The sequence below is a fragment of the Thunnus albacares genome, chromosome 18 (genome assembly GCF_914725855.1).
Source record: "Thunnus albacares chromosome 18, fThuAlb1.1, whole genome shotgun sequence".
Lineage (NCBI taxonomy): Eukaryota > Metazoa > Chordata > Actinopteri > Scombriformes > Scombridae > Thunnus > Thunnus albacares.
In genome coordinates this window covers 11012111-11036148 of record NC_058123.1, presented here as the reverse complement: position 1 = coordinate 11036148, position 24038 = coordinate 11012111, and the positions used below count along the sequence as shown (strand labels likewise).

General features: G+C 40.1%; 2 protein-coding genes across 3 annotated transcripts in view; one reads left to right on the top strand and one right to left on the bottom strand.

Moving 5' to 3' along the window:
• The first annotated feature begins 685 nt into the window (after positions 1 to 685).
• Positions 686 to 11232, top strand: prune2 (prune homolog 2 with BCH domain). Of its 2 annotated transcripts, none has more exons than XM_044332702.1 (11): positions 686 to 855; positions 2683 to 2749; positions 2827 to 3027; positions 3218 to 3394; positions 5663 to 5765; positions 8587 to 8718; positions 8863 to 8949; positions 9169 to 9267; positions 9384 to 9422; positions 9883 to 9933; positions 10060 to 11232. In XM_044332702.1, the coding sequence occupies exons 2-11, from the start codon at positions 2695 to 2697 to the stop codon at positions 10088 to 10090; spliced, it is 975 nt and encodes a 324-aa protein (XP_044188637.1). In that variant the 5' UTR covers positions 686 to 855; positions 2683 to 2694; the 3' UTR covers positions 10091 to 11232. The 2 variants fall into 2 exon arrangements, with proteins under 2 accessions (XP_044188637.1, XP_044188636.1); XM_044332701.1 differs by having other exon boundaries at positions 688 to 855; positions 10057 to 11232.
• A 50-nt stretch (positions 11233 to 11282) lies between these two features.
• pcsk5a (proprotein convertase subtilisin/kexin type 5a) overlaps positions 11283 to 24038 on the bottom strand; it is a 32897-nt gene continuing 20141 nt past the window's right edge. Inside the window, exons 23-37 of the mRNA XM_044334574.1 lie at positions 23588 to 23788; positions 23367 to 23435; positions 23158 to 23200; positions 22779 to 22921; positions 21266 to 21466; positions 20193 to 20276; positions 18954 to 19152; positions 17958 to 18172; positions 16911 to 17153; positions 15832 to 16068; positions 15530 to 15707; positions 14695 to 14912; positions 14353 to 14453; positions 13699 to 13918; positions 11283 to 12340 (exon numbers count right to left, since the gene is read on the bottom strand). Coding sequence (XP_044190509.1) covers positions 11868 to 12340; positions 13699 to 13918; positions 14353 to 14453; positions 14695 to 14912; positions 15530 to 15707; positions 15832 to 16068; positions 16911 to 17153; positions 17958 to 18172; positions 18954 to 19152; positions 20193 to 20276; positions 21266 to 21466; positions 22779 to 22921; positions 23158 to 23200; positions 23367 to 23435; positions 23588 to 23788 — 2825 coding nt within the window. The 3' untranslated portion in view covers positions 11283 to 11867. The remainder of the gene's footprint in view (positions 12341 to 13698; positions 13919 to 14352; positions 14454 to 14694; positions 14913 to 15529; positions 15708 to 15831; positions 16069 to 16910; positions 17154 to 17957; positions 18173 to 18953; positions 19153 to 20192; positions 20277 to 21265; positions 21467 to 22778; positions 22922 to 23157; positions 23201 to 23366; positions 23436 to 23587; positions 23789 to 24038) is intronic.

Below are 24038 nucleotides of genomic sequence, written 5' to 3'. Positions count from 1 at the left end.
TCCTTATTGGCATGCTGTGGTAACAACCTTTGTATCAAACAATAGTCAGCAATGTGCAAAGGTCTGACTTGGCTGGTCTCTGTCTTCCTGTACAAGTGTTGCAGCTCAATGGTGGTAGGTGAAAAGAGCCATTCTATGAGGTTTGACCGGTGAGAGAGAACAATGGGGGTTTCCACACGGAAGTGGAGACTGTCTAGGTACTATTGATTTTATCAGCTTTGTGGTTACCATTTGCTTGTTTAAGGGTTGAAAAGTTCAGGTCTAATGTAGAGTATAAAGGACACATTTGAAGTTGGCTTGCAAACAGTAGAATGGTAAGCATCAGATATTTGCTTTGGATCCGTCACTATTTTTCTACCAGCATGTGGTAAAGCATGTGAATATTATCAGTGCATGAAGCTGACAATGTTCTCGTTTCTGATTGTTATTGCTTTTTTGCACCCTAAGGGCTAATAAAATCTTATAGCTGCACAGCCAGGCTAACAAATCTACTGTCAGGCATTAATTGCAGTCCCACATTCCTCCTGGGTAGCAATAACACAACGGCGCCTACACATATACACAGAGTTTATCCCCCCCAGTTGAGGATAATAATGACACACAAACACACCCTCCTACATCCCCATTCAGTTGCACTGCCTGAGGAAGCTGCTGTGCAGAGAGCTGCTATAGCAGGTGATCGCCCTTATTTGGTAATGGCCCAGATCATGTGACTACAAAATGGTGGAAGCTGTGAGCTGTTTGTAAGCTGAGCATCTCCATCGAGAGGCTGGGAGCAGGAAATAGGCAGAGAACTTGGAAGTACATCCATGATCTGAGACACAGGAGGACAGAGATTCCCGTGCCCCAGCAGTGGTGAGTAGATGGCTTTTATTCTGTGAAAATAAAAAGAAGAGAAAGAGGGATATGTTCTTTTCCTTTTTTTTTTTTCTCACAGCCAGCAGACAGGAAGAGAGGGGGAGGGAGGGAGGGGCTGCTGTCATCAGCACTGTGGTCCTGTGCTGTGCTGTGGAAGTGGATTTGAAGCAGCTCAGCATCCTCCATGGAGGCTGCACATAACAGCTGATGCTGCTTTTGTTTTTCTGCAATGGAAGAGTTTGTTAATCTGTGTGTGTGTGTGTGTGTGTGTGTGTGTGTGTGTGTATATGTAAGTGGGCGTGCATGCACACGTACGCCTTCCTGTGAATCATCGGTATGACATGTCATCTCCACTGTACCAGAATCAACCGTTCAGTGTTTTTTTCTGTTACAGTTGCTAATGCAAACACATTTTCCTTGTTCCAGGCAGACTCTACAGAGGAGGAACAAGGATATTTCTTTTTCATACGTATGAGCAAACGTGACTCACTGTGAATTTGCATCTCAGACCAATCTGTGCTCAGGCGAGCGTGCAAGCATTCGATTTGCAATAGAAGAAGGCAGCGAGGAGGGGAGAGAGCTTGTCATGATGTAACAAGTCCTGTTCCTCCCCCCCCTCCTACCACCTCTCAGCATCCCCCTGCTCCAATTTAAATAGAAGGATTATTCACAGTGGAAGATGACCTTTAACCTCAAAATTGTTCCCATTTCCCTCATCCCTCCCCCTCCTTTCTCCCCTACCACCTTACCACTCTCGTCTTTACTCCCCCCTGCTCTGAGATGAGATGGAAATCTATCCGTTAAGACAAGTAAAATCAATACACCATGTGTTCACACGTGTTGGTGTTTGGGTGCTTCTTTTACTTATGCTTTGTAGTCCACAGTCTGTTGTTGTTTGTGGAGTCACTGACAACATTTTTTGTCTTTTTCTGGTCAGCAACATTATATTCGCAGGTTTGTCTGGTTTTCAGTTCTGGTTCTGTGTAGATGCACAAAAAATTAAAAGATCAAATGGGAGAATTATCAGGTTTTATTGACTATATAAAAAATCATATGGATAGCACCATAGTATTTCTGAATTACAACAGTAGACTGACTACTTTTATTTATTTACTATTTTTCTTGTAGAGAAGTTAAGGAAGTAGTTTTCAGTGGTAGAAGACGTATTTAGATCCTTTACTTAAGTAAAAGTAGCAATAATTCAATGTAAAAATAAATACTCCATTAAAAGTCATGCATTCAAAATGTCACTGAAGTAAAAGTATATATTATTAGTAAAATGTACTGTAATATAATACTACTGGATTATTATTGCTGATGCATTAACATGTAACATTGGTCATAGTGGGACTAATGTTTAACTGTTTTATATACTGTTGGGTAGCTTAATCTGTAACAGTGCATCATATTTTATGAAGTTATTATATGTTTTGTATTTAAAATCTTAATCTGTAACATAACTAGTAACCAAATCTGTCAAATAAATGTAGGGGAATGAAAAGTACAGTATTTCTTTTGAATTGTAGTGAAGAAAAATACATCAACCTCACATCTATACTTGTACTTAAAAACTGGTGTTTTTTAAGTTTCGCATAAGTTCAATTTGTGATAACAATACTCAGACTTTACAAGTTTTTACTCTGGCCTCACTCTCCATCTAACAGCGGGCCTACCTTGCTCTAAAATCAGATTAATGCTCTTGTTTGCAAATCACTAGATGTAGCGTAATCACGGTGGATGGATTTACTATAGTCTGAGTACTCTCCACGTTTGTTGTCGTGTAATACGAATCCATAATGACTAACTGTAATTATCCTCTCATAGGTCCTCCTGTGGATGCACCTGGTGTCAGAGAGTAAAATGAATCCTGAGGGGGGCGAAGGCAGACCAGGTAAGTGTGAGTACGGTCAACCATTGCTCTGATTCAGAGCACATATGTATTTTTAATATTGTGTCTTTTTTTGGCAGTCCCTCCTACCTCTCTACCCCTACAAGGAGGTCCCACCCAAAGAAAAAAGCTATCTGCCCCTCGTATCAGCCTGTCACTGGACCAGAGTGAGGATGATTTGGGGGAAACGCCAGATGATCTTGACATTAACGTCGACGACCTCGACACTCCAGATGAAGGGGATTATCTCGACTACACAGACCATGAAATGGACTGGGAAGGTTGGTCATTCAGAATACAAACAGTCAGTTTGAACCCCTGTAATCCTGAATCATCATGATCCTAAAGAAGGCAAGAGGTGCCTTTTTTTTATCACAGAGAGATTGTAGTTGATGTTATTATGTTTGGGTTGTAATCCTCCAAACCACCTAGGCTGACTACAAGTTAGTATTTGGTCTTTTTTCATTTCAGACCCCAATGCAGCCAGTAGGAGTGGGACAAGTGAGCCGTACAATCCAATCCCGACATACAGCGCTGAGGAGGAGCGTCAGGACAGCAAGCTATGGAGGACAGTCATCATTGGGGAACAGGAGCATCGCATCAACATGAAGATCATTGAGCCTTACATGAGAGTCATCTCTCATGGAGGTAACTATTAAAGAACCACATCACCATCATAAATATGGATTTTATGTTCATCTTGATCATTATGAATATTTACAAATGCAAATATTTTTCAGATCTACCCAGTATTGGCTAAAGAAATGCCATTTTTAATTCTCTCTGTCCAGTAAAGGATAGGTTCACATTTTTTCAAGTCTCTCTTAAAACAACACTCACATCCCCATATATAAAAGAAACTGTTTTTGGTTGCTGTAATAGTTCCTCCTGCTCATGCGCGTTATGAAGAAATCACTTCCTGTTGCGATTCTGATGAAATGAGGTACAAAATCCAAATTGAATTGAAAGTTTAGCTGAGTCATTGTTTTAAGATAGACATGAAAAACATAGGAACCTATCCTTTAATACCTGTCCTACAATACTATAGTATATAGTAGTATTCATTGCAAATTCTGAGCTCTGGGACAGCTGGGATCTGGCCCGTAGGTATTAATCACATGTCAGTGCTGCTGGCACAAAGATACAGACATACAAAAGTAAGTAAGTATTTTTATAACGCCTTTTAAAACCTGAGATACAAGATGCTTTTCAACATACAACACCATTAAATATATGTGCAATTTCAGCATACATATTTCAACATAGAAATAGAGAATATGGAGAAATAAAACTAAATTTAAATGAACAACATACACAGAAAATACAATAAAAACAAGGATTTGAAGGAGTGGTCAACAAAGAGACAATATAAAACCATTGATGTAGACACTAAAAAGGTTACGCAAATGCTAGTGTGTACAGGTGGGTTTGTAATAGCTTTTTAAAACTGAGGCAGCTGATCTGATACTGAGGGAGAGTTTGTTCCACAGCGTTGGAGCTAAAATAGTAAAAGCATGATCCTTGTTTGTTTTAAGCCTTGACTGTCGAACTTAGTAAACAATCAAACTCAAAAATGTCTGAAACTGACAACATCTATTGAGAAGAACTACTATGGAGGTGTTTACAGTTGGAACGCACATTCTTCGGTTTCGGTTTTCACTCGGCCTGAATATCTGATTCCAGAAATAACAACATATTAGTGTTTAAAAGTCATGATCTCTTGTGTACCGTATAACAATCATCTATTGTTTTTGAGCTGACAGCCACTTCTGAGCTATTGAGATTGCACAATGATGCCTCATCTAACCATGGAGGCGGGCCAACCAAAAATGAGGAAATACTGTTCATGCTGTAGATGAAGCCAACTGATGATGGTTTTACATCATCCGGTAGCTGTCAGGGAGGGAAATCCACAAAGCACAGTGGAAACTTTTTATGTCTCATTTCCACACGTCCTTTGCACATTAGAGCAATAGGATTCAGGTGGAAAATTGTCAAAGGCCACTTCACAATAATATACCCTGAGTGTTTAATGAAGGGTGGCTGCTGCGATACAAAACAATTCACTACAAGCAGACAGACAGATGATACGTTAAAAGAAAAACCAGAATAGATAAGTGGAAAATTGATTCAGATGCTTCCATTTAAGGAATGAAGGGGTCACTGAATGGTTTGAGTGTGTAGATGATATAAATGATTTGCTGTAACCTTTGCGGTGACCTGATTTCAACCCCATCGAACACGTTAGACAGAGCTCTCTCCGCTGCCATCATCAAACCACCGAAATGAGGTAACATATTTTGAAAGAATGGTTGTCATTCCTCCAGTAGAGTTCCAGAGATTTGGGGCAAAGATTAGGCAGCGGTGACGCTAATCTGGAGTCTCGTGGTAACTCAACCCATTACAAAACAGTTTACGATGGTTTATCTTTTCATTTGTCACTCATCTGTAGCTTTGGTTTCACAGGTAGAGGCCCGCATTCTTCTCTTCTTCTCTCTGTGGAGCCTTATAACCAGCGTTACAGGTGGAAATCGCACCGCTAACCATAGCAGTTTGGGCATTTTCTTCCCTCAGTCGTCCCGTGGAAACACATAGTCTGTCACTGAAAAGTCAATACAATCACAAGCTCTGTCATTTAGATAAAAGACCCTCTGTCTGAGTGACACCAAATCTAGAGATGAATGGGTTGGTGAATAAAGGGGAAATTACATTAATCTGAAAAGTAGTGAGAAGAAACAGGACAGAGAGACAGTCTGACAAAAGAGACAGATTGACAGATAAATAGAGTAAAAAAGAGGAAAATAAGAGAGCAATCAAATTATGAAAACTACGCTAATTAAGGCCAAGATCTCACCAACAATGGAACAAGGTCAAGTTGAATTATTACTTTTATTTTTATGTGTTTTTTTTATCAAGGCTACTATGCCAACGGAGTGAATGCCATCATAGTGTTTGCTGCCTGTTTCCTGCCAGACAGTGACAGAGAGGACTACCATGAAATAATGGAGAATCTCTTCCTGTGAGTATTCTGCATTGGCTAATAAAAACTGCACACACAACAAATCAATTTACTTTTTCAGTACGCATTAGGCTATCACTAATATTCGATAATCAATTCCGTTTCAATTTCTTTATAAACGTAATGTTACAGTTATTGCTCTTGCAGGCTTTTTAGGCAAACTAGAGGCCAGTTGGTTGGTCCAGACTGAAATATCTTAGAAAATATTGAACAGTTTTACAGTCTTACAGACATTCATGGTGCGCAGAGGATGAATTGAGAATCTGTACCACAATTGGATGGATTGTTATGAAATTTATGCCATCCCTCAGGATGAATTATAATCTTTGATGATAACTAAACATTTCATCTACATCCAAATACCTGCAAAACTGACACTCCCATCGACCTAAGCTATTTTGTGTTTAGTGCTAATTAGCAAATATTAGCACACTAACACGTTAAACTAAGATGGCAAACTTGGTAAAGATACCTGCTAAACATCAGCATGTTAACTAAAAGCACGGATGTGATAAGTACATCTGCACAGAGCCACTGGTAGATTTAGGTTCAACTATGGGCCAGTTTGTTTCAGCACTGTTTTACAGTGAAAACACAGACCAATATGTTATTTTAGATGTTTTTTGTCTGTAGATTACTTTTAATTAATAGTATGTGTATGTATGTATGTAAGTTTTAGGGTTCTTTATAAACATGAACATTCCTGAGAAATATATCTAATAGCTCATCCACACACAGTTAACAATGGTCTGCTTCACTTAATGCAAACTTTATAATATGTATTTGTGTTTATTCATTGTGTAAGTTTATTACATGCTATGAGGTCATATTCATTGGTATTAATATGAGCCTTGTGGGCCAAATTTTGCCCACAAACCATTATTTGCCTACCACTGCTGTAAACTCAACCTGCAGTTTACACATCTCAGCGTGGAGCCGGGCAATATATCAATATAATATCGATATCGCGATATTGTCTTAGATTTTGGATATCATAATATCGTGATATGGCATAAGTGTTGTCTTTTCCTGGTTTTAAAGGCTGCATTACAGTAAAATAATGTAATGTTTTGAACTTACCAGACTGCTCTAGCTGTTCTATTATTTGCCTTTAACCAATTAGTCATAATATCCACATCACAGATGATTATTTATCAAAAATCTCATTGTGTAAATATTCTGTGAAAGCACTTACAGTCATCCCTAAAATATTGTCGCAATATCGATATTGAGGTATTTACTCTGATAACCTGATGCCGTCCTTGTTGGATTTATACAAAACAAATTAAGAGGTTATTTAAAAGATTCCTTTTATTCTAAAAATACATTTAGCGAGTCAAAGATGCTGCCGAATTCCTTAATTAGCCACGGCCTTCTGCGCAAAGAAAACTCTTGATATAGCGATCGTCTAGCCTGTTTCCTAAGACTCCCCATGTCTCAACTGTAGTGCTGGCACAGTTGCATTTCATGGTTGGACAGTGTGGTTGGGATCCCACAGGCTGTTCTGTGAAAGATATTGAGAAAGCTGGCATATCCAAGAGTTTTGGATAGAAATGAAAGGAGGTAAACCATAGTGTCTGCAGCTTCTGATGCCAGATGGCTTGAGGTCTGAATCTTTGCGAGGAGGAGTAAAGCTGGGCGGTGGACGGTATGCAGTTTGATGTCAGTGGGAGATGATCACAATAGTCACGAAACCGAGTGGATCAGCGGTGTTGATTTGTAAGCTTGAAAATGACATTGGATCAGGAGGAGAGTCAGACTGAGCCAAAAGTCACTGAAGTTAAAGGAGTTATTGAGGAAACTGGAAGGACTAACTGCGGAAACAGAGACACAGATATTGTCAACTTTATTTTCAAAGAAGTTGAGAAAAGAAGTTCCCTGCTGACTGAGAAGACGGAGAGAAGGTGGGGTGTTGAGGAGAGAAATGAGATGCAGAGAACTGTTTCTTTGAGTTAGAATCAGAGAATTGGATTTTTAGAGAGGTAGAAGTTTGATTGAGCTGCTGAGACAGATGGAGAGATGGAGAAAAAGAGAAATTCAAAGCTTAAACGGATCATCCAAGAAGCAACATTTGTACGAATTTCTCATAGCAAACTTCAGAGAGGAGAAACATTTCAAAACTTCTGCTGGTGTTTTTAAATTCAGGGTATGACTTGCAGTATGTATGTTTGTTGTACCTGCATTTTGACATTTGTAATGTTATAGTCTTTATTTTAGTGACAGTGCTTTTTCTCTCTTGGTATTATGAATTTTGCCAATTAGTGAGATTTTTTTTTGCAAGAGGCATAAGTTGTTCTAGTTCTAGTGATGTAGAATGAACTTTTAGTTTTGATGTCATATGAATTTTTGGCTTAGTTTTTAATGAGAAATTCAGCGCTGGGCCCCAGTGCAAGATGGTCAAAGCAGGCCTGCCCATCACAATCAGACGTAACATAACCTAATGTCAGTAGCGAATGAAAGAAGTGAAAACATATAATTTGGGGGCAAAATACAATCACACTCTGTCAATCAGTCACTCACTTAGGTTACTCCAGAAAAAAATCTTCCCAGGTTTTCACTTTGTTTATGTGTGTGTGTGTGTGCACCAGGTATTCCTAATGAGGACATAAATCTGTTTACATCCTCACATTGTGGAGACTTTTGGGGACAAAAAGCAAGTCCCCATAATGTAAATCATTACATTTTTGAGTGAAGACTTGGTTTAAGGTAAAGGTTAGGGTAAGTCTCAAGGAAATGAACTTAAGTCATTTTAATGTCTTCTTGAGTGATGGAAACACGACTGTGTGTGTATGTGTGTGTGTGTGTGTGTGTGTTTCTTCAGATATGTAATCAGCACGCTGGAGCTGATGGTAGCAGAGGACTACATGATCGTGTACCTGAATGGAGCCACTCCCCACAGAAGAATGCCAGGCCTTGGTTGGCTGAAGAAGTGCTATCAGATGATTGACAGAAGGTATGTCCTGTTCAGTTACACCTGTTATGTGACTGCATTATGATTTCGTGAGAGATATATCACGGTAAATTTGTAGCTCTCTTGAATGAAAGTGAACTCCGACCGGGACACAAACACACCTAACGTATGACGTCTTGTCTTCAGGCTCAGGAAGAATTTGAAATCCTTCATTATTCTTCATCCATCATGGTTCATCAGGACGGTTCTAGCCATCACCAAGCCCTTCATCAGGTAAAAATCATATCCCACTTTTTAATGTGCTTGTTCACCAACTATAACTGGGTTAAAATGCTGCAGTTTCACTTTTTCTACAAGTTTTTAAAAACAAAAAAAAGCACACCCAGATTGTGTTTGTGTTCCTTTAAAGTGGGTTACTTTCACTTTGCTTTTCTTGTGTGTGTGTGCCGGTGTTTACACCTGTGCCTGTTGAACTTGTTGCTTTTGTCACAGCGCCAAGTTCAGCAGCAAGATAAAGTATGTGAGCAGTCTGGATGAGCTGCAAGAACTCATCCCCATGGATTGCATCCAGATCCCAGAGTGCATTGTTAGGTGAGTCCCTCTAACCCTGCACCCCCCAACACTACCCTGCCTCCACCTCCTCCAAGTCTGAGTTGCCTTTTAAATGACTTTATATTCATCTTGTCATTTTGAACTCTCACCCCTAGACTTGACAAGGAACTGAAGGAAGCCGCGGAGAACTCAAAGTAAGCATAGACTCTCCTGCTTCTCATTACTTCCCTCTGCGGAGGCAGTGGCCCCTGCCTCAGTTTTATCCTTGGCTGGAGCGCTCATTTATCAGATGGCTCGCTTTTAGATCACAGGGACTCTTCTGCTGGATGAGGACCAATTGGATTTGGCTATGCTTGCAATTACAGGGAGGAGACAGAAAAAAGTTGCTAAAGATGCTAAATGCATTGCTTTCATCTCATTTATCATTACAGTAATATAAATGAGCCAGTCCTCATTGCAGAGTGATCTATTATACTGATAATAAATGTAGGAACTAGGCTGCAGAATTCACACACTAAGCTCTGGCTGATTAATTGTGCACTGAATCATAAGTTGCATGTCTTCAAATTCTCAACATACCAGTGCATTTCAACACCTCTGAACAATAAATGCTGCTCTGACAACCACTCTATTTTTTTTCCTTTTTCATTCAAGAGTGAATAGTTTTCTGTACGGACCGGAGCCAACAGCAGCAGGCAGAACAGAGTAAGTCCTCTAAGACGTCTAAGTTCACACATGGAAGAGAAATGGCCTTGTGTCAGCAGTCTGTCAGCCATACATAAACACACCCGCTTTTAATGTCTCTGTTTTGTTCTTTCGTCTTCCCAGCAGACCAGACAAAGCCGGTGCCAGCAGCTCTTAAACCCAAACATCCTAAATGGATGGGTCACCTCAATGTTCAGAATTCACTGTTGTAGTGTATGGGTGAAGCTGGGAAGCGGAGGAAAAAGGCTTGTAAAGCAAATGTATGTGTGTTTTTGTGTGTGTATGTGTGTCAGTGTTTGTCAAGTAGACACTGGAGTTTAATATGAAAACACAACTTACAATAGTACACGTGAACATTCAGAGTTAGATCTCATTCTTTACTGCTGCTGTAGCATCTACTATACCTTTACACCTGCAATCCACTCTACTATATAGTCAAGTGTGATGCTTGACAGCACCTACAGAGTAGCATCATTGTTCACGGGTAGGGTAGGAAATGCAATTACACACCAGACAGTGCACTGCGCAAATCCATTTGTAGAGTCTATAGTGTCGTAGTTGTGTGCATGAGAAGCAGTGAAGCAATAATATCACCCTTTACCGGTTACACAGTCTCAGTATTTCAGATAAGGAGGCGACATGTGTGTCAGCAGTCTACGATGAAAGAACCAGGTGTGCCCAAAAAAACCCTTGTTCCATAGGTGATGACCAACTATTGCAGTTCAACAATCCAATCCTTTGTCTTAATATTTGTTCCAAAACTGGGGAATAAGCTTATAAAATAGATATTTTAGCTTTATAAGGTCAATATGAAACCAAGGAGGAATAAGTTAAATATGAAATTAAGTTATCCGTGCATTGTGAGAGCATGTCCTTTTAGCCATGTTCTGCAAATATGTGTGTGTGTGACTGTGTGTGTGTGTGTGTGTGTGTGTGTGTGTGTGTGTGTGTGTGTGTGTGTTTTGTTAATTTCTGTCAGATACATAAACCAGGAATTATCTCTTCAGCTTCTCCTAAATCATCAGGAAGTAACCTCAGACAAAAACAAAGATGGGATCTCTGTAAAGCACAATTATCTTCTCTGTGTGTGTATGTATGTGTGTGTGTGTGTCTGTGTGTGTGTGTGTGTGTGTGTGTGTGTGTCTCCACACGCATGTATGTGTGCATCAGTGCATGTATCCTCATAGATAAGTGATGGTCCTCTCACCCATGACTCTTCTACTATGGTGTATTGAGGATGCGCAAAGAAATTATGGATCACTGTCTAGTAATTCAATAAAAAGCGACTGAAGTCTCAAAGTTGTTTTCAGTCATTGTGTCCGATTTATTATTTGGTTTCAAACAGGAGTTTAATTACTTTGCTGCTAAATTACAAATCAGCAGGCTTCGGCCTTGTGAAGTCATGAATTACTCTTTTCTAATGCAATATTTTTTCAAGACTTTATTTGAACAGAATAACAACACATTTTCAAATTCAAATTCAGAGCAAACACATTGGAATATAGAAAAGCAAAAAAAGAAATACAAAGATTAATCACATTTTAAACACCACAACAATTAAAAATATGAATAATATGATTAATGAAACTGTCAAAACTAGTAAATACCCATGATAAATTATATGATATATATGAGAAGTCCTAATACTCCAAACAAAGCCTAGAAAATCAAGAATAATTATGTAAAAAGTCCTTAAGAATATTGAACAACGTGGATTTTTCCGCAGCACATTTCGTTTTGTGAATGGATAGCTGTTGTAAAATTCAGCTCATTATAAATAGCTTCTCATGTCTCATTTGGTTCAACTCATATTCAGTGAAGGATAAATGGGTCTGTCCCTCAGGGCAGGAGGAGATAAACAGCACAGAGGGAGGAATGAGAGAGAGAGAGAGAGAAGGATCCAGAAGAGAAAGGAAGAGAGGAATTCTTCTGCTTCACCGGAAAGTATAGCTCTCATCGTCATACTCCAACTCGTCCTCGTTGTCCTCCCCCAGCTGTCCGTACCGGAACTTCCTGTACACAGTGCCGTCCTGGCCCATGTAAACAATATCCTCATCTTCATCATCATCATCGTCATCATCATCCTTACTCCCTGAGCGGCGTTCACTGATGTCAACTAGCTGAGCCTCCTGGAAGCGACCGCCGGAGGAGCTGGCGCGGCCGCTGTAAGATGCAGAGGAAGCAGAGCTGTAGCCGCCATATCCCCCGCCGGAGCCCAGCTTCTCGTAGCCACGGGGGGTGATGTCTGGGGGCGCTCTCTTGGAGCGGGAGTGTTTGATGAGGAAGATGACTGCCACCAGACCCAGCACCAGCAGAATGCAAGCGATGATGAAGACTGCCAGGTTTCCTCTGGCCTCCTCTTCCTCCTCGTTCCTGAATGCCAAGTTGGTGCTGAGGACGCACTCTCCTAGCAATGCCACAAAGACATGAAAGCACAGATGTACTAGCTACTGTATGGTCTATTGACACAATGTTTTTCTCATTCCTCCTGTTCATACTGGCCGTTAAGAGATCCCTTCATAATGCACATTCAGTGATGGGGGACAGAATCCACAACCCTCTTTGTGCAAAAATGTATTTAAAAGTTTATTTGAAGCTAATATGAAGCTTCAGTTGTCCAAATGTCTCAAATCAAGTCAGTATCTTTCAATGTTACAGTCTTTTTTAGTGCCAAATTCTGTATTTTTGCTACGATCCTTCCACTGCAGCTGAAAACATTGTCCGAGGAAACACAAAGAGGGAATTTCAAAGCCGAGATGAAATGTAAAATGTCTTTTTAATCCTTGTAGATCATATCCCTGGTTATATTGTGCACCTATGTAACAATATGTACCAAAAAATACAAAAAAATCAATTTATTTGTATTCCTATATCAAAATCCAATCATATTTTCTTCCTGTAAAAGAAAATATGTCATGTGCTTACGTAGGTTTAAAATTACCACTTTCAACCAATAATATCACTTCCACCCATCAATCAATCTTCAACTTTTAGCAGCACAGAGCTAAGGTTCATTACGACACTTTTAAACAATCAAATCAAATTCCTGGCACTGTTTTATCCCATCTGTCTATCCTGTTTCACTCAAATACGTCACTATACAGAAGTTAGATACTTCTCAAACTACCATTTCATCTGGACTAAAAAGACTGTAACTGTGAAAGATATCCACTTCATTTGACTAACCCTATATTTCTAGATTTACATATCTTTATTTGACTGCTGAAGCCTCAAATTATCTTTAAAATAAACTTTTAAATATTTTTTTAGAGGGACTAAAAGTCAGAGTATCTTGACCTCAGTAGCTTCAATTTGACCATTATTTTTAAAAATACCCTTTTAAGAAACAATTTTGGTAATTGATAAAAGATGGCATTTTTCAAAGTGAAATGCCAAAAATTCACTGGTCCTACGTTCTCAAATGTGAAAAATAGTTACTTTTCTGTTTTCTATCACTGTGAATTGAATATTTTGGGGCTTTTGTGACTGATGGTCAGAGCGAATGTCACTTTGGGCTCTGGGAAATTATGATGGGCATTTTTCACAGTTTTTGGATATTTTATGAACTAAGCAACCAATCGGTTTATTGTAAATATAATCAACCGATTAATTCAACACAGACAAGTTTCATCTACAGATTATTCCTCTGTTCAGACAGAAAAGATGATAAAAGTAAACTGATTGTCAGCGTTTTTATGATTTTTTTTTCTGAGTTTTCCTCCATTTTCATTGATACACAAAAGGCAAGACAGACCTACGGCCTACCTCGGGTCTCAGTGCAGTTACAACAGTCCTGCTGCTGTGATGAGGCCTCCTCCTCCTCTTCCTCCTCCTCCTCCTCCTCCTCCTCATGACGGCAACAAAGCAGACAGCGCCCTCCAGCTTCTAAGATGGCCTGAGCAGGACACGTGGTGCAGTTGGCTGGACCGGGACCCTGACACTCCAGACAGGAGCTGTCACAGTCTTCACATGTATGGCCTGAACCCTGATCAGTAGCAGGAGAGAATGACTGAGACTGAAAGGACCACACACCCACACATCACACTCACTGTGTCTTTATTTCCAAAGTTGTGCAAAACTTACTTTCCTTAAAGGACTAAATATTAGCGATGCATTGCCTCTCAGTTTAATCAATTAATATGCATCCACCTGTCAGACAGTTTCACTCAGTTGCCTCATGGCATGAGCCAGGAGATTTATTTTGAAATCATGACACAGTAATAATTTTCACTCTGCTGTTCGTGATTTCTCCCGGTGCAGTAATAAGTCAGTCTGAATTACATTATATGATACCTGGGGCCAAAACATTAGTAGTAATTACTTTTGGTGAGACAAGGACACGGTAAAGACTTTTTTTTCATAAATAGTTAATATTTGTAGAAATTAAAACCTAGAAAAAAGTGTTACAGATGTTGTTACCTTTATTAGAGGATACCGGCCTACGTCGCACATAGATTCACATATGCCATTTGAGAGCAGGTATCCAGGCTGGCATGAGTCACAGGATTGGGAATCTTTTCCTGCAGATACGTGACGAATTAACATTGGATTAGATAAAAAATTGATTGTTTCAATGAATGTCCCTTCATCCTGTGTAGGATGTACAGTGCGCATGAACCTATAGTCTGAGCGCTCAACCACTTTCACATCTGCAGTCCGTGGAGAAAACAGCAGCATCAATATCTAATCACTTACATCCGATCTGTGTGTGTGTGTGTGTATCTGCATGACATTAAATTACTGCTGAGTGGACGCTCATACCTGAGCATGTTTTGCAGCTGGCATGGCAGTGCTCGCAGGTCCTGTGCACAGCGTCGTGGTAGTATCCCTGAGGGCACGAGGGGAGGCAACGGCCTTCTTTCCGCAAGTAGATGAGACCCAGAACGCAGCTCAAGCAGCTGTCCTCCCCGCCCCCGATGCACTCACCGCAACTCGGGTCACACTTCTCGCACATCCTCGAGGCCGTGTTTCCATAGTGACTACCAGATAGGTGGTGAAAAAGTTATGATAGATTAGTTTCAATTAAATCAGATGAGATCAGAGCTTTGTTTGTTCTCAAAGGAAATTCCTCTCCACCGCCACTCAGTCACATACAGCTATACACAACCGTAACTACTCAGACGTGCACATGACAGAGTCGTCATGACAAAACACTTCAAACCATTGCTGAGAGTGAGGCAGGTTCTGCATCTTAAACTCAAAGTGATATTTTCTTTTTTCAGCTACATGCTGCATTGATTTCACATATGTAGGGTCGTACATCTTAGGAATAAATAGCCTTTGTATCCCTTATGTGCTTTCTCTGGAGTATTTAACTGCACATCAATTTAACGGCACATTAATTTAACTCTCTCAATCACCTTCCCCTAAATAAAATCAAGTCTAATTAGCATTTTTACAGGGCTATTTAAATCTCAGCTCTAATTAGCATGTACCTCCAAATTACACTTCTGTCCAACTAACTACAGAAAAGCGATGGATTAGTGTCCGCCATGCCATTATGCGACTAGGTTGATCTTTTATTAATGACAACACTGTGACCGCACTTAATATGATGGATGACCGGCACAGCTGGATGGTGAGCACGTTAAACTACCTGTGCTGGCAGGTCTCCACACACTCTTTTCCCTCTCGAAACAGGTGGGCTTTGCAGACGAGACACTCGTGGCTGTGCTTTCCGACACAGGATTGACAGGACGGATGGCAAGACTCACATTTCTGCCCCGACTCATCCTCATAGTAGCCCGTTGGGCATTTGTCCACACAAGTGCCATCTGTACCAACAAACACACACGATCACACAGCTACACAAATAGTCACAGATGTTGCAAGAGCTTCCAGGACATGCAGACTTCAGAGAATTCACAAGCCCCCTTACAAAGACCAAACTCCACTCACTGAGCAGGAGATGTCTCTGGTTACAGCTCAGGCAGTGGGTTTTGCCGGGACCTGAACACCTGTGGCAGTATTTGTGACAAGGATGGCATTCCCCGTCCTGGTCTGCATACTGATGAGGTGAGCACTTGTTGGATGATGGCACACAGTGGCTGTGGCCCTCCAGCCTCTGACCCTCTCTGCAGCTGCTGCAGGAGCCAGGGTGGGGCCCGAAGCAGGTATGACAAGATGCATCACAGTCTGGGAAAACAAGTAAAAATATAAATGAATCAAATGACACTGTTACACTCAGAGTGTAGCACATAGAGTAGAATCAACTTATTTTTCTGCAGATATGATATGCATTTGATATTTACTATATAGTAGTATATAGTATATATACTATACTATATAGTATATAGTAATAGTTTATCTGATAATTATACCATATTTGCTGTAGTAATACAACCCACCTGGTTTCAAAGTCTGCCTCATGAAACATGTTCTATTGTCTGTGTTCATTTGAGATGGAAATAAATATTAGAAATTACCCATTGTCCATTGTGCTGTGCAGCAAAGCACTTCCTCTTAAATGTCTTACTGCTGGCAGCTACTGTATGAAGCAACAAAAGTGGGCATCGCCTACAACATTTTCCTGGGAAAAACACAACATCCTCTGTGTTTTTGAATAACAATAACCAGAGCGGTGTGTCTTTCTCTAGGGAACTGTCTTTGTCATCGCTTTTCTGTTTTCAAGGTTTGACAGCTGCCTGTTAACCATCTGAAAAGCGTTGCTATTTTAGTTTGAGCTAAAGTTAGGAAACACACTCAGACATAGTAGAGAATATAATTGAGAAAATGCATGAAGGACACTCTACAGGACAAAAACATTGCACCAGTGAGGAGAAAACAAAGTTTCAGAAGAAATGGTGCATCTCTGACTTTGTTATACCACATAGGACAGGAGCCTTGAATGTTTAATAAAAAATAAGTCAAGTAATAAGAGAATGAATTGGTTTCATTTTAACTTTGATTAGAAGCAAAGTGTGAGAGGGCAGATAAAGTAGCACTGCATGTTTTATGCTGTGTGATGAATTTTGTACCTTCACATTCTCCTGTTATTGCGTCCCTATAGGTATGGGAAGGGCAGGCTGCCAGACATGCCCCATTGTGCAGAGTGGCCTCGGGGTCCACACAAGCATCACAGTCATTATTGTTCGGGCCGTCACACAGTTCGCAGTCAGGGTGGCAACGCAAACACTCCCTTTCCTCTTTGTCCTCAAAGAACCTCTCGGGACAGTCTAGCACACACAGGCCTTCATGGAGAAAGTGATACTCCTCACAGCCTGCACAAAGAACAGCTTTTAGCACTGAATGGAAAAACAATTGAGTACAACCGAGTGAAACTATACTAAGTATGCTAAAGTCATGGAAAGGAATGCAGAGGAAGAAAAGCTGTCTCTCTGTTGGTTACAGATTTCGCAAGAAGTTGACAAGACATGAATGAAAACTGAGAAAGGTGAGTTAAAAACTTTGCGTTATCACATTCACACTAACTTCTCCTGTGTCCAAATACTGCAGTGTGTTCACAGTAGTTGGAATAATTATCACTAAACACAAAGTGCGGCTAAGGCTGATGGGAATGTCATTAGCTATTCTAGGTATTTGGTCGTAATCTGAAGTATTGGACAAATGGAAATTACTGGTGGTGCTACAGGAAAAGTTTAGGGTTCACCAATTTTATTACAGTTCATTCTTTGAGGGACATTAATGTCTGTACCAAATTCCATGGCAATCCATCCAACTGTTATGAAATTATTTCATCAAAATACAAAATGTCAACCTCAAGGTGGCACTAGATGGTAAGTCAGAGGAGTCACTAGTCATTAAGATTCATCCTCTGGGTACCATGAATATATGTGCCAAATTTCATGGTCATCCACCCAATAACAGATAATAATAAAGGTCTTACAATATTAAAGCGGTGAACCAACCAACCGAAACAAGACTGCCATCCCTAGAGCCATGCCACTGGTGTGGCTAAATAACAAACACCAAACTTGGAGAAGACAATAGAGCTGTAAAAGCACATTGTAGAATAGACTGAATGAACTTTAACAGCAGCATTTGTTTGCATTACGTTTGTGTACCTGTGCAATGCCCGAGTGGGTTGCATTCCTGACAGGCTGTGGGGCAGTGTTGGCACTCCATGTCCCGGACAGTGTGCGCTGGAGGACACTCCTCCACACACTGGTGCTTGTGTAGGAGGAGAGGTTCCTCACAGCTGAGGCAGTGGGTGGCGTTCCTCCCACAGGATGCGCAGCCTACCGCACAGCTACGACACACCTGGCCTGCAGGATAACCCCTGTGGAAAGCCAAACAGAGATAAGTAGACACTGGACTTATTATGCATGTATACTTTTTGCATTTTCATCCTTGTCTTAACGTCTAGATTCTGTTGTAATCACAGCAGGTGAATCAGGACGCATAATGGACATAAACTAGACGAATCACTAAACATATGCATTCATTTCAAATTCTTACTTAAGGCCATGGCAAGTGTAATAATAACAACATATAACCAATTGGTGATGTATTAAGTCTCTTAATTAATTTAATATGTGTCAACATATGCTGCATATATTTTTATTTTTTTGGTATGGGGAAAAAAAAACTAAACAGGCTGTGATGAATGTGTTTGCTGCTGCTGGCGTAAACAACAAGACTGACATTTTGCTCTGCTCTGCGCTCTGCTGCAGCCTACAGAGAACAAATAATAATTTACCCAGACAATTATGTCGCATTTAAGTATTGCTCGAAATGCTGCTTGGTAGTTGGTATTAAAAATAAAATAAAAATAAAGCCCTCATGGTCAAACAGTAAAAATGGTCATCTCGGTGCTAATGGAGCTTCAAGGACCTCTTATGCAGGGACATGATGTTCTTGCAGTTTGAAGGATGAGACAATTTAATTGCACATCAAGTAAGAAATGTGAAAATTATGGCCATTAATAAATCAACAATAACAACTAAGTTCTGCACAGTATATAAAAACCTAAAATGATACATTTTGGAGTGTACTCATGTCATACTATGTAAAAAACACATAAATACAAACAAACAAAGATAAGAGGATTGGCCCCTGACCTGACACACTGTTGGACACACTGTCCATCCTGCAGGAATAACTGAGCTTTACGTGTGCTCTGACAGCGGGTGCAGTGCTGGCCGTCCACACACTGCAAACAGCCCGCGGGGCAGACCTCACACACACCGCTCAGCCGACTGGCAAAGAAACCCCCTGGACACTTTGACACACACATTTGCTGTGTGGTCAGAAACCGCCCTGGAGGAGAAAGAAAAGAGTAAACAGCATCACTGCAAAAGAGCTGGGTACACTGTGGTGTGACCATGAAAATATGAAACTGCTGCTGCGGGCCAGGCTGAAAGCAGACAAACACCTAATTTAATAATAATAAACCTTTTATCTAATCAGGTAAGTCACATTGAGATCAAGATCTCATTTTCAAGAGTGACCTGAGTACACAAGTGTATCTATAAAACATAAAACAAACCATTTAAAATGTACAATATCAATCACAGTAATTAACAATAATACCATAATAGTAAAAACGATAAGAATTAAAAACAATAAAAATAATAAAAGTAATATAATACAATAATAAGTTGAGTAAAAACAAGTTAAAAACAGTCACAGTTAAAATCAATCAGGGTTTTCTGAATTGCTAAAACGTGAGCTGACCTTCAGACTTTAGAAATTGTTCAAGTTAGTCAAAGAAGTCAAAAATAAGTCATATGCTCTGAGATTAACTAACTGAGGGGTATGGTTTACTGTATGTACAGAATTATCATCGTTATCATCATTAATAAATATATTTACAGGACTGACTGATCCCAAACACTTGTTTTCATAAAGGTGGCCGGCTGCAACAAAATGTTTGTGAAAAGCAGTACATATTTCTTTTTCCTCTGTCAGTATGAAATTTCTGGAACTGACATTGACATTGACATTGAGTGGGCTGAGAAGAAACATTGTTGTTTTTAGTGGAGTTTACTACTTTCCAGAATTAAGATGGAGCTGGAGATGGAAGTTAAGTAATAAATAGATTTAGCTTTTCTCATTGAGGAGGTGCATTTATTTCATAGCTGTCTGAAGGCAAGCCGATGGGAGGAGTCACCATAATGTCTAGCTGGGTCCAGGCTTTGTTTCTTAACTGGAACAGGTGAGAATCTCCAATACATACATACATACTATTGGGCAATGATCACTCATATCTAATGGAAGTTCAACACTGGAAGAATACTTACGGGGATGATTTGTTAATATGATATCAAATTAATAGACTGACTGAGATTCAGACAAACCTTTTGCACATTTTGTACAATGGTTCTTCTCCTCTCCAGAGCAGGACTCACAGGATGGGTGGCAGTCCTCGCACTCTCCATCATCTTCAGGGGAAACAACAAAGCAAACATGATGGAGCCACAGTGGTGAAGGCGGCACAAGACATGACAGAGGAAAACCCGACACTGATCCAGGAACATCATAGCAAATATCACTGTCCTGGCTAACAGATGGAATCCGAATATTTCAGTCACTTAAGTATTTAATAAAAATTGTCATTAGAAAGATGCTGAAAATACAAACTGATTGGATGGTAGGCAAAGGTATTAGTTTATATCAAGTTTGGTATTTTCACTGCCAATACCAACATTCCCAGTTACAGAAAGAATGAAAATAAGCGAGACAGTGTTTGCCTGGGGCCCCCAACATCACTAAATCCACCCCTGATTACACAGTGGCACAGAGCGGTATCGATCGTCTCATCTAACTATCTGCAAGAAAGCAAACAAGCGTATTTCCCAAAATGTCTGCATTTAGGCAAATAAAACAACAATAAAGATCAGTACTTAAACGGACTCGTCACAATCTAAATCAACTGGCAATTACACAAGAGCCCAATTGCATCCTGCAGTATTGTGTTATTCCAAATGTTATACACAGGTTTGAAGCTTTAATCTAAGGTTTTGCAAGTTCTGAGATTCAAAGTTTCAAAGAATAACTTCACTTCCGTGTGTTTATTTTCAACCTTTGTATTAACCTATGTCCTTTTCTCAGAGTTATTTTAGTTCCTATAATTAAGATGTCTTGCCTCCCGCTAATTATTGCCATATGTTGTTTTAAGGTCTGTCTAACTAATTCTTGGGGGGAACTAAATGTTCTGCATCTACAATCAATTATTTTAAAGTCAGTATCTGGCCGACGTTCAGTAGTTCTGACTGTTTTGAATACTTAAGTCAGTATAGGGTTCTGGGACGGTGGCACACAGACCAATTACCCTCAAAGATTTCTTTTCTGCCCCTGTGAAAGTGCCCAAATCCCTGATTCATTATGGACAGACAGCTGGATTAGTGGAATACATAAGTATTAGTCTCACCGCTGCGAAAGGTCTTAATGGGACAGGCCTCCTGGTCAGACACACACTCTCCGTTTTCTAGCGTCCTGTCCTCCTCGCACAACAGACAGTCATTGAGCTCAGGCCCGCTACATGTCACACAGTCTGAGTGACACTCCTCGCAGTCGTTGGTGTCTTCGTCGCCATAGAAACCATCAGGACACATAGAAACACACCTCCCCTCTAGGTGAAAAAAAATGAGAAGTTTGTCTGTTTTCTAAGATCAATATTGTACGAAACCCACTTAAGTTAACAATTTTAGGTGAGTGTAGAGACATCTGCAGTTACACCACATGCACAAACACAGTGAGAATATTATATACACATGCTTTTAAATATTGGAGAGTATCCTAGTGCATTTACTAATACTGCAGTAGTACAACTTTGAAGCACTTCACTTAAGTATTCCCTTTTTATGCTACTTTATACTTCTACTCAACAATATTTCATAATGAAATATACCTTTTTACTCCACTATGTGTATTTGACAGCTACATTAAGGTTATATTAAACATGAGTTCACCTGACTTGAAGTATCTTGACTAGAAATGATGAGTTGAGTGAATGTACCGCTGAGTTCACTCAACTTTTTGAATCAAGTTTCTAAAGAGACATGATCAGCATGTTCACTGACTTCCCAGCATGCACTGTTTGAGAGTTAAAACTTTCCAGAGATCCTTCTTTTTTGAAGGTCACTGAGAGCAGCTTGGCATGATATCTTTGTACTGACCGTACAGAGAAACAGTGGCAGCTACAGCTTTAAGTTCTTTGTGTCAAATGCAAATGAAAACCAAATTTAGTTTGAAGATTAGATCAACAATTTCAAACAGATCTAGATCCACCAAATGAAGGTTAGACTTTACACAACATGCACTTTTGGTGGTGTTAAAAGAACTATTTTTACTTGTTGAATTAAGCTAAAATTTTATGGAAGCCCTTTCACTCATATTCATAAGTTGAAAAAACAAGTTATATTTTACAATGTAGTGTACAGTGTCCAGTTTTATTACCTTTAATAGTCTATCTGTTGATATCATGCCATGGTGCATGTTCTTAAATAAATGTTTGTGTGATCAAAACATTTCAAACTAACTTGGACAGATGGAATAGGGACCCACTGCTCATTTTTGCTCTGGGGCCCCCAAGCAGGTTAATCAGGCCCTGGATGTTACCAGTCAGTTTGGAAGATTAATATTTGATCATCTTGTAAAATAAGATGTATTGTTATACATTAAATTACCTGACATAAAGTAGTAGACGAAGTAGTTAAGCTTGGTAGACCTGCTGTGACATTTAAATGCTGTTTACATGTTTGAACATTAGTTTTAATAAAACTAAATTATAGAAGTACAAAAAGGGCCTTTGTGCATTTTTGATCACTTTTGATACTTAATACTTCTCTATTTTTACTTGAGTAAAATTTTGAATGCAGAACTTTCACTACTGTAAATGATGCTTCATAACTTTATGTCCTGACCAAGTGGGACAGTTTTACCTGATAAGAAGAGGTCGGTCTCACACCAGTAGCACTCGTGTTCATCGCAGCTCACACAGTTGTCGTCACATGGAACGCAGGTCATCTCCTCTTCCATGCTGTACGTTTTAGCCGGGCAGTTTTTGTAGCAGCCATCCTGAAAACTGATAACAAAAACATCAGTCAATACCTGCAGTTTTCCCGCTATCACACACACACACACACACACACACACACACACACACACACACACACACACACACACACACACACACACACACACAAACTCTACTCTCACAGCAAAAGGGGTCTTTTCATTCTAGTATAGCAGAAACTGAAAGGCAGAGCAAGTGCAGACAGGCGAGATCACACATGGTGACAGTGAGGCACACAGCCTTACTTGTAAAAGCCCTCAATGCAGGACAGGCAATGCCTGGGGTTATCTGTTGAAAGCAGACAAGAAACACCTCAGCTCTCCTTTTAAACAGGAATACCTGCAAAAAAAACCCTGGAACGTGGTTGGCAGCACACCGGGAAGGGGAGCTCGGTCTGCTGTCGGCAGGGTTAATTTTGGGAAAACTTCAATGTGGCTACTGAGTTGTGACTTACACAAGACACACTGCCTGCAGCCCTCCTCACAGGCCATGCAGTCGTCGTAATCTGGATCCTCCACTTCCCCTGAGAGACAGCAGAAAAACAGAGTGTGGCGAGAAGATACGTCGACAGAGACAATCAGAGAAAGAGGTGTGAAACGATGCTTTTCAAGATCTGTGTAACACAACAGATACAAGAAAAACCAGCTCATAAATGACACTGTGACCTTGCCTTACCTTCTCCACACTCCAGCTTGGCACACACTCCATCAGAGATGTAGTAGGAGGAGTTACACTTGAGGCAGTGGGCCGAGCTCGTGCAGAGCTTGCAGTTGTCCGAGCACGGCTCACAGCTCCTCTCCTTGGTGTGATAGAAGGCCTCGGGGCAGGTGTCCAGACACTGGCCTTCATACAGGTATCGCTCCATTCCAAACTTATCTGCAGGAAAAGCAGCATATCATGATGTGAGTAAGCTTGGCTCGTACAACCACCTGGTCATTACTACGTTTCTCGTAGCCAGCTCCATTTTGGATTTAGTCCAAGTTGTTAAAATATTAGAGAGTCTAACAAATCTCTAAACAAATAATTTATCTTCTGTTTTTTAATTTGCAAAGAGCAATCTACAGAGCATTCAGGTGGTTGTTTTAGGTATTTATTTACAGGTATTTTATGCCTTTATTGGATAGTC

Bases quoted from the DNA above. Each gene is read 5' to 3' on its own strand.
- prune2 (XM_044332701.1), top strand. From the start codon at position 2,695: ATGCACCTGGTGTCAGAGAGTAAAATGAATCCTGAGGGGGGCGAAGGC. The intron at 2,750-2,826 runs GTAAGTGTGAGT...TTTTTTTGGCAG, and splicing joins GGGGGGCGAAGGCAGACCAG to TCCCTCCTACCTCTCTACCC. The intron at 9,423-9,882 runs GTAAGCATAGAC...TTTTCATTCAAG, and splicing joins GAAGCCGCGGAGAACTCAAA to AGTGAATAGTTTTCTGTACG.